General features: G+C 29.4%; 1 protein-coding gene across 1 annotated transcript in view; it reads right to left on the bottom strand.

Annotated features, from left to right (window-relative positions):
- Positions 1-15: 15 nt before the first annotated feature.
- Positions 16-11,251, bottom strand: part of LOC111634173 (neuropeptides capa receptor-like) — a 64,758-nt gene continuing 53,522 nt past the window's right edge. The window contains exons 2-4 of the mRNA XM_023378879.1: positions 2,902-3,456; positions 1,536-1,670; positions 16-1,201 (exon numbers count right to left, since the gene is read on the bottom strand). Coding sequence (XP_023234647.1) covers positions 885-1,201; positions 1,536-1,670; positions 2,902-3,456 — 1,007 coding nt within the window. The 3' untranslated portion in view covers positions 16-884. The remainder of the gene's footprint in view (positions 1,202-1,535; positions 1,671-2,901; positions 3,457-11,251) is intronic.

Below are 11,251 nucleotides of genomic sequence, written 5' to 3'. Positions count from 1 at the left end.
TTTTTTTTTTTTTTTACTTTATATAATGAGTGTGATGACATGGCATTTATTTAGCCCAGATTATTATAATTAAGTTCTACCCAAACGCAAATTATTTAAATAATTATTTTAGCAAAAAAAATTCCAAAAAATTTATCTTTTCAATTCAAGGGTGTATAATGCCATGTTCATCATCTCAGAATATCCTGGCACCTTTGAATGTTTACGTGACTAGAATCTCAAATTAAATTGTACGCTATATATTCTAATGACAACATTTCTACAGATACAGATACAGACAAATGGTTTTTGAAAAGAATCATAACATGAAATTCTTGTTATGACTTAGATTTAATTTTTTTTCTTATAAAATTTGTGCATGTTATCCCTCTGATTAAAGGCAATTTATGCAGGGGAATTTGTGTTCTTTAATGTACAATTAGCATTTGTTTTTAAATATTCCGTAAATGTCATTAACTCTTATCATCTGTTTTTCTATACAATTGTCCAATATCTACAAGATCTTCCTGTACTCTCTAACGACAACTACGTTGAGGTACTTTCGTTTTTATTTTTTGACCTGAACTTTTACTCGTTATCTTCTTCATCTCATTGTTTTTTCTTTTCTGTTCCTTATCTACAGACTCTTTGTCGATAAGAGGAGAAATAATTAACACATTCTTCTACTTTTCAATCTAAATTCTCAATTTTTACTATTCTTCTCGGACTTTGCATTCTTTATTTAATTAACTGTTTATTTCCGGTATTCGCTTTACATCTGCAGTTGTTATTTTCACTATATTTCCGTTATTAAACATTCTGAAAATCATTCATTCCGCTTAGTTCCGCCAGCGTTATATATATTCAGAAGTTTCCATTTTTTCCCCCCTGGTTTTTACTCCAAATCAGACTGGTGTTTCTCTGAAATCGTGTAAAGTATTCGGAATAAATCCATTAAGCTTGTCTTTATCTGGTCGACTGACGTGTTTGTTTTCATCTTTTCCACGCTCTTCATTAGAAACTTCTCGTATGGAGTAGTGTTTTTCGTTGTTGCAAGCGTAACTGTTACTATGTCGAGTGGGATATCGACCGAATTGTGACGATTTTGCTTCATTTCTAGCCGTAAACGAGCATAGCGTTTCTCGAAAAGCTCCTCGATATTTAGCAGAGAGTAAAGAATAAAGGATCGGATTAATTGTTGCACTGAAATAATAGAAACATCCTGGAAAAAGAAAAAAAAATTAAACTCATCCAACGCTTCCGTTCTTAACTTTTCTCTATCATCAATCGATAGTTACAATAAAAGGATAAACTACTTCATTCGCTATCTTTTCTCTACCGATAAAAATACTTTTATCCCTTGCTCCATTACTAAAAAAAATTTTTTTGAGAGCCTACTTAAAATATGCTACAGTTGACTAACCGTAAAAATTAATGAATAGGTAAGAGTTTAATTCAACCACTTTTTGTCTAAATTACCGACATTTACAATGAAGAATCGAGTGCATTAAGTTACTGTTTAACGCGTTAAATAATGTAATACTGTTAATAATCACCTGCACTGTAATAAAGGACTTCATTGAGTCGTCTTAGTTGTGCCGTCCAGTCTTCGTGACTGACTACATTGGCTGTTAGTAGGCGTTGAGCGTGGAAAGGTGCCCAACAGACGAAGAAAGCGATAACTACCGCAACTGAAATAATAAACCAAGTTAATTATGCTAGATAATTAATTTTCCTCTTAGATTACTTTACTCTTTAATGTATTTAAGTATGTTTTGGTAAACAGTTTTGGTTTACGGAGAGGTCAAATTTTACTTTTATAGATTGAAATATTGATGTAAGTAAATGATACTTCATCTGTGTTGTAGACATTTTGTTAAATGTTAATCACGGAGAAGACAATATGGCATGTGTCATGCTTATAATTACCGCAGTTACCTTATAATGATGTGCTTCTGGTATATTAAAACGGGATAGACTAGACATTTCGAGTCACTCGTTTATAATTTCACTAGTTTTAAGACGAATTATTGTTAAAGTTTTCCTGAAGTAATTCACGAAGATAAAATAGCAAATTAAAATAACGATTTCTCGGCTAATTTCTAATGTTCGTAGTTCTTTAAAATAATACTTAAAATTCATTAGGACAAAGCTAATTATATATTCGAATAAATCAATAATATTTTAAGTTCATTGCAAGAACGTGATCGATAAATGATGTAGTGAAGTTATTTTCTCATCTCTTTCATATTTATAAGTTAGTTAATGTGTATTCATATAGACATAAAATATGCTGATTAAGTTAGTACTTATTCCTTTTACGATCAATCTGTATTATTATAGAGTGTGGGCACAATGGCAAATTTATCTCACACGTAAAATTTTAACATTTATCCAAACGGATCAGAGAATTACAATTAGTGGGGTTATGTAATTTTTATTGAACAAATTTGTGTGTTGCCATGTTAAATGATAAATAGAAAAATAAACACGCGCAAGGATTGCTAAACAGTTCGTCGAATAGACAAATATTTTTCCAATGTGTTGCATAAATTTTGATCAGATTAGATTCAACGAATTGTTTTTAACGTGTTTCCTTGTAATAAACGTGTGATGTAATGCAATTATACTTGTATAAACAAAGCGTGTACTTCATATAATTTGTAGCTGTAAAGGAAGATCGTATCATTATAAAGCATTATAAAACATACAAACACGCACATCATATGTAGAGTTGTGTGACTTGCATAGTTTATGCCAATCTGATTGTAATAAATAGAAGAACGCGTTAATTTCCCGATATCAAAAGCACGCATATTTAATTTTTCTGTTTTATACTGTAAAGATATGTTTGTATTTACCGGAAATACTCCAACATTCAACAACACATACATCTTCGCATAGATGTTAAAGCTCTCTTACCTAGCATTTTATGCACAGACTTCCTCAAATGATTTTGTCTGTTGCTGCTACCAGAAGAAGGCGAATATTTAGATTCATCAGCTAACATTCCGCTAAATTTGGAAAATCTCAGTTTCAAACCGATTTTGATGTATAGAATAATGATGACCGTCATGGGAAGGCAAAAGAACACGATAGTGGAGAAGTGCAAAAGTGGAAAAGTCACATCATTATTATCCATGGGTAAAGTACAGATTCCAGATTCTTCGGCTAAAATACCCGAATCGGCCGGGTAATCGAGGTAATTAATTCGAGTGTATACGGCGAAGGGAATAGCGCTGGCGCAGGCCAATACCCAGACAGTGCTGATGATCTTGATTGCTCTCGTTAATGTCGAAAACTTATGGACGAGCAGTGGATGGCAAATGGCTATGTATCTCTCCGTAGTAAAGGCAACGATGGTTAGAACCGAAGCATTGCTCGTCATTTCAGCTACGTAAGCTCGTAGTCTGCAGATTACATCGCCAAAAGTCCAAGGATACTGTTGCCAAAATACCTTCAGATCGTTTGGTAAACCTGTAAAAACGAAAAAAATTAATATTTGCAATGAGACTCGTTAAAGGTTATTTTTGCGTTTAATTAAGTGGCAGAAGGTCAAACATTTTAATTTATCGGTTGCAGACGATTGATAACCGAGTCACGTATACGACACTTGTTAAAAAATTTAATCGATGGAAACTAGTCAATTAGCATTACACGATCGATAACTAGAGGCGATTGGCAGAAAACAAAAATAGAGATTTGGCGATAAATCGTCACTAATGACCTTAGGCAAGTATTTCCTTCAATGACACTTCAGTGAACTTTTCTAAAATGAATATAAATTTCAAGAAAAATTAATATCTTATACTATTGTGAAATTATTTTCTGCGTTAACTTCGATTCGTGAATAATTGTGATAAAGAAATTCTCAGACTAAACTTAATTATCTCTACAGAAATTTTATTATACTGTATATAATAATAAAAATACATAAAGATAATATAGCTACATTAAATTGTATTCTCGTGTATGAAATTTTCATAAAAGACGATGTAGATCATAACCATCATCACAGAAAAGCATTACCATTTTTATTGTAAGAGTTATTTACGAATATGTAATGTTTCTGTATTTGATGATATGCTTATATATGCTAACCGACAGTAATTTTATTATAATGCATAAAATATCATTATATCAACTTTTTATAATTAGACAGTAAAATAATAACTGTATACAGATTTATACGACAAGTACAAACGAAGTGTAAAAGTATCAAAAGTTGTATGTAAATCGTTACTTGAATATCATTCTTCACCTTGAATCGCTGAAATGTCTTTATTTGCATTCGATTTTCGACTGAAAGATCAAGAAGACACTATCCAACTAAATTCCTTTCGAATTTTGTGTTTATCCGCCATAAGAAAAGGACAAATTTGTTATAATGAGAGTTCGGTTACTTTTGGAAATGATCCAAAATTCCCTGAAGAAATAGAGCAGTTATAACTCTTGACTTACTAAGAAGATGGAAAAGATTATTTAAGACCCTTCCACTTGGTTTTTTTATTGTTTGTTTTACTTTAAATATTACAAGTTGCGACCTAATTCGAAGATGTTGACGAATCACTGCAATGATAGTTTCACTTGTGTTTTTAGAAATAACGGATTTAATTTGTTTGACTTTTAGGAATTTTGAGAACTTCGAGTAATTTGTAAGCTTAGACTGAAATTTATTTATTTCGGCCGTGAGTAATTTATTATTATTACGAATAATCGCGGCTACGCCAGGCGATTCGCATCACGTTACTTCTTAAATGCCATCTCATTGAGATGTACTGGTGTGTTCTATTTTACATCTTACACTTGTTTAGATCCAAATTATTGGGTCTAACCAAGTGCAAGATGTAAAATAAAACACCAGTTTTATATAAAATATATAAATTAGCAATACGAACAATAGCTTAATGTATTCTTTTATATAACTGAAATATTTCCTGGTGTAAAAAGAAACCTGTTTTGTCTATTTATAACTCTTATTTCGTAATTCATATCGAGAAGCTTATTCGAACTATAATGTTAATAATGCGTTACTTCGCTTAAATTCTATTACAAAAGCAGTTTATTAATCGCAGAAAAACATTCTGTATATAAACAGGATGTTTCAAAAGTCCTCGTGTAGCTTTAAACTTTCCTGTATACATCTTAAGTTAATAAACTTACAATAAACATAATTTGAAATCTTAAATAACGAAGTTTTTTACCATTATTATTTTAATGATTTCCAGAAAAATCGATTGGTAGAGAAGATGCTTTTGCTTGGCCATCTCGATCCTAATTTAAACCTATTGAACTTTTTATGGGATCACATCAAAAGTTGTCAAAATTTTGTTTTATGGATGGATTACAAATGAAATCCATGCGGTGATTGAGCAACAGCTGATGAATTCGGAGTTCGAAAATTATCTTGAAGAGTCCATCACGTATGTTGATGGCTATGTACTGTACAGGTTATTAATAAACCTACGTCACATAAAAAGCTTCATTGACTAAGCTTCTGGTTGGTGTTTATTATAAATTTAATAATATATTTAAAAAATATTATACAGTATACGAAGTTAAGTTATTAAACTTTAAGCTTTTCAAGGACTTTTGAACATTGTCGATGCTTACACTGAATTGTAGATATACTTGTTGATCCAAATTTTTCGTTCAACGAATGAAAATCTAGGCCAATAAACGTTTAATAAAGAATAAGACTGAAAAATAATTGCTGTTTTCAATGATTGTTATGGAATGTAACTGGTTTTTTTTTTCAGATTATTTGACGATTTCATAACGAGAGATATAAATCTTTCTATTTAGAAGTAATGCCAATTCAGTTCTCGTCAAGCGTGTTAAATAAGCTGTAAACAAATTTCGACTAGATCAATCTCTTTAAAGGAATCACTCAAGCCTTCGTTCAGTTTTGACAAAAAAAAATTTTTTTTTCTTATCTAAATGGTCTCTATTAAAAGATACGTTATGCTCTTTAACAAAGTACGTAAATAATTATTTTATAATGATATATATCAAGAGAATGCTAGAAAGTTATTGAGTATCAAATCTTAAGTTACGAAGAAACGGAGTTAAAGTAGGGCAAAATGCTAAGAATATCCTTTTTGCGGTTTAAAATAAAAGACGATGAATAATAACAAAATGAGATTTTTGTGACACCTCATCTGAAAAAAGTTGCCGCAGTAGATTCATCCAAGTTTCTAGAAGTTGGCATTCTTGGATAACGTGGAAAAAAAGATGTTTTTAATGGATAAGCACTTATATTGTGGCTTTCGTGCCTAGTGTACTAAAATAAATATAGAAAATCTTTTTAAACTTATCCAAATTTATCTTAAATCATTTTTTCTCTTAAACTTCGCGCGTTTGAAGTGTGGAAAATGATAAGTTAGAAAAAAGAAATTGGCCGTTGCAACGATTCGATATCTTTTACCACTCTGTAAAATGGTGAGAATTTCGGGCACAAGATACAAACGATGTTTATTTTTTCTTTTTACTGATGTTCTTAAGTGATTTATTATTGGCTAAGGAGCATGTCTGAAAGACCACATGTTTCTAAAGGTCGCGAATTCGATCGAAACTTTACCACGTATCACAGAATTTTTATGGGAGATTTTTAAAAATAAATTTTCAATGAGAATTCTTTTAAGATTCTATTGAGTTTAGAAGGATCCTCACCTCAATGAGTTTTCATTAAAAATTACTAGTTTCGATATTAATTGTAGTCTTCAAATTTTAAAAATACATTTTATATAAAAATAAATGGATTATTTAGAAAATCTCGCTTTTAATTAAACTCTTCAACAAGGAATATTTGAGAAATTCATAACATTTTATTATCGAGAAATATTGATTCTGGTCTATCTGATTTCTAAAGTTTAAGATCAGTATTCCATTGGTTGAATATTCAATATCGCAGAAAGAAAGAAAAATATTATTCATTAGTATATATTAACTTTTAATAAACTAAAATAGTTGTCCTTAATTTGTAAATCATTGTAGAATAATCCCTACAGTGTATTCATTCCGCATAAATTTGGTAATTTCTTGAGGGAGACGTTTACGATCGAATTAGATACAAAGTTATTTTGACATGAAGTCGTACATTATCAAGTTTTTCTTAGAAATACAATGTAATTTCAACTTCCTTAAATTCTTATCAAGTATATTTGGTCTTACTCGATCTTCGACTTCAAATTGAGTGTAGTTAGATACACAGGTTAAATTTTTATAGCCTCGTAATACACGTACACTAGTTTTGTGCAAAATGAATTTTGAATCGATGCATTTGTCATTCTCGTATATCATTTTTTTCTTTTTCGATCCGATTTAATAGATTTTATTATTTTTATTTAATTCGTAAAAAAATCATAATATGTCTTATTTTATGACTGATGAATTTTAGTAGAATAAATCCGTGTTGAATGTATTTATAAAATTCGACGTATTAATGGACGATATTTACAATTTCATTCAAATGTGTTTAAGACACTGGAATAAATGCTCCAGAGAGCACTTTTAGACTCCTTATTGCTTAATATTTACTTTAGTAATAGTATGTCAATCGAGCAACAATTATTGTAATTAATTAGCAATGAATGATGCAATCCTCTTCGTTAGCTGTTTAGCTTTTAATATGTCAAAGTAAAATCTTTGTTTAGTGCAAAGTTTAATTTCAGGAAATATTACGATTATGGAGATAATTATGAATTTTTGAAACATTTTAATTAATAATTCATGACATTCAATGAAGAAACTAAATGCATGCCTTTTCCTTGTAAATCTTTTCCTTTTCCGAAATTACCCGTTTAATTTACTACCATTTTACTTTTTTGTGAGGGAATAATCCCTCTCTGATAGATATCGTCCACTGCATCTAGACTTGCGTATTATCGGAAAAAGCTGTCTATCCGGCCTTTTTTTTCTTCTGAAAATAACTGGTGTACTGGTGATGCATTATTTTTACTATCTAGATCAGACAGACAGTTGATAGAAGGAAATCCCTAAAGTTATTGTTAGCACTTAGGTTTATGCAAAACATCTGTGTTATTTTTGCATAACAAAACGCGAGGATTCATACGCTCATCAATTTTTAAAATAATAATCAAAATTGTATTTTCGCTTCTTTCCACAAATTTGAAGAAATGCGATTAAAATCTAAATATTTTAGATCAAACTTATTTTCTTCACGGGTAAAATAACGACTTTACACACTCCATCACTGATTCCTCCCAGAAAATAAGCAATTAATGGACTTCAGAAACTTGAACACTAGATTCATTGACGGTTCAATTTTCTTTTTATAAATAATAATTTAAGAATAAACATTGTTATTAGTAACCTAATTAAATAATGTTTAAGATGTNATGTTTTAATAGAATTTTGCTATTTTTCCTAATATCATTATCCTCTATGATGAAAATTCTAGTATGAATTTCAAAAGAAAATTATCCTCGACAAAAATGATGCTATCTTATATGAATTTATGGCATTCTCTTTGGAAATATAACAATAAATAGCATTTTCTCATGGATTCTTGCTTTTTATGCTAATTTTATATCGCTAAATATTACAATATTTTTACTATACTAGAAATCTGCTTGCAAATTTTTAAACTCTAGCTACAAAGTTGGATTCTAAGGCAATAATAATGGTATTCTCATAAATTTCTTCCAGCATTTTCTTAATATAATTATAGCATATCATAAGAGTCACTTGAGAAATGATGAGTTTAAAATTTCAAGTTCTTCATTAGTATCGACTCTTTTCTCACAAGTCATTTCTAATTAAATAGAGGCAATATTGAGGTCTTTGATTCATACATATAAAATTATTTTCTCTATTTGTACAGAAACTTTGAAGTTATTATAAGTATAAACATTTTTAAAGTTTTTTTTTTTTCTTCTAATTTTCAATTTTTAAAGTACTTTAAAATATAATTTATCATAGGAAATGTCAAAAATGTTTTCTTAGAACTAAATTTATTATCAAATATTTGAGGATAAGAAAACACTTCAGTAACAATGGGAGATTTCTTTGAAATCAATCTCGACGTACAATAATAAATGAAATATAAAATATTTGCTAGTTGGAAGAGGCGTTAACTTCATTTTATAAGTTCTTAATATAATTGCTTGTGTATAAATAGATGTATACGTTCAACTTATCGAAAATGTTTACATTATATTAATATTTTAGCTTATCTTAATGCTTGAAGAAATAATGTTTGATCGCATTACATTCATGCTTATACTATATATCAATTTCTTAGCGCATTTATGGAAAAAGAATATCGTTTTTGAGAAACTGGAAAACTAACTTTATTCACTTCTTCATGTTTTTATAATGATTTCAAAACATATTTTGTATGTTTATTATTAAATATAATACAAATAAAATAGATACATAAGGATATTCTGTATATTAAACCTAGTTTTAATGCGTCATACTTCGATATAATTTTGTATATACTGTATGATAATGAAATGTTATGTAAAGACTTAACATTTATAGGAAATAAGTTTTTCTTTCCTAGTTTGAAGTAAGTAAAATTTTATTTATATAGAAGGAAAAGTATGTTAACTGTGAACAATGTTCCTTAAAATCAAAATATTAATGAATAAAAAATTTGTAACAAATGACTAATTAAAATTATATAATGTAAAACAGTAAACATACATAAAAATAAAAGTATAGATTTTTTATCTAATATATAATTTTTGCCTTAAAATTCCAGATTGCATTCAAGACACTTCAGTCTACAGAATGCATGCACATTCTTGATATTGGTTTTTTATTTCTTTCATTAATGTACGCTGCAGTATAAATTATAAGTGTATATAAATGTAAATATAATATATTATTATAATCTAAACTAAATATAAGAAAATAAAACATTAAGATGAATGATAAATTATCAATAATCTTCAAGCCAACATGCAATTTCTGAACCAGTGGACTTGTTGACATCTTAAAGTTTAAATCAAATCATCTCAACGTTCAAAAAGCAATACTTGCGAAGTTTCATGTCATCCCATATAATTTCCGGACCAAAGTATTCTTTATATAGCATTTCGTCATACTTTTATCCGGAAATTATATAGAACACATCCGGATCGTGAAAGTTGAGGATTCTGTTGTTTTCTGAATGTTACCCATGTAGGATTTAAATACTAACATTGAACACATAAATGACTTTTGAAATGTCTACAGCAATTAGAAAAATGTTTATCCTCTCTTAAAAACAGTCAATGCTACATAAGGAACATTTAATACAAGTTTTAATACAGAATCATCAATAATAAATGCCATTTTGAAAAAGGATTTAGAGTTTGATAAGGCAATTGTCTCTTTATTTAAGAAACACCGTAATATTTTGTGTATAATCCGCGGGTTATCTGTGTTTTAAAGATAATTTGAAGCCATTATGCGGGTTGTGTGTTCTAGCAATTTTTTCGACTTATACGCAGACATAATCATGTTGCCTCAAGATCTTTTGCAAATGACATTTTCGATCATCGAAATATTAATAATACAAGTACAAAAACTTCATAAAATTTATTTAATTAAATTCGACTTTTATATTTGAGAAAAAATATATAGAATTATTTTAAAGTAGAAATACGTGTTACTTTATTATATATTTGTATAACAAAGAAAATTCATTAAAATTGTGTATATTATGTTACCGGCCAAACTAGTTTATCCTATGCGTGTCAGGATATACTAGTTTAGCCTAGGATAATCTAGTTTGGCCTAAATACTTTAGGCTTTACTAGTTTGTCCTAGGCCGAACTGATTACAGATAGGTGCCAGTGCAAAAACAAAAATGATTTTGTGTAATTCGAAATGCCACCCAGTGTACCTAGGTAACCCCAATGACGGTGCTTCGGTTAGGTTGGTTTGGTTAGGTTAACTACATTTTTAGTAGACGTTTCCTTTTTTTTTTTTTTCTTTTGTTCAAGAACTACCGTGAATCAGTAACTAGTGATGTTAATTAAACAATGGGCGGACTGCCGGCGGCTCCCCTCCGGGAGGAGTCCGAATAGGGGACGAACAGTCCGAAGTGCCGCCATTGAGGTTACCTAGGTACACTTAACCCACCCTGTAAAAATAAATAAAAGATTAAATATTTTATATGTTACACTAAGAAACACAAACAAGTTCATTTTTAATTTTAGTTTGACTTTAAAAGTTATTTTTATTATTTCGTTTGAATTTTTGAAAATATTTTCGAAAGTTAATTACCTTTAAAAGTGCATGGCTTAATAAAAAAAAA

Source organism: Centruroides sculpturatus, unplaced genomic scaffold (genome assembly GCF_000671375.1).
Source record: "Centruroides sculpturatus isolate CEXI.00-Female unplaced genomic scaffold, Cexi_2.0 scaffold741, whole genome shotgun sequence".
Taxonomy (NCBI): Eukaryota; Metazoa; Arthropoda; class Arachnida; order Scorpiones; family Buthidae; genus Centruroides; species Centruroides sculpturatus.
Note: the sequence above shows the minus strand (reverse complement) of the source record. Positions and strands in the feature narration are given on the sequence as shown.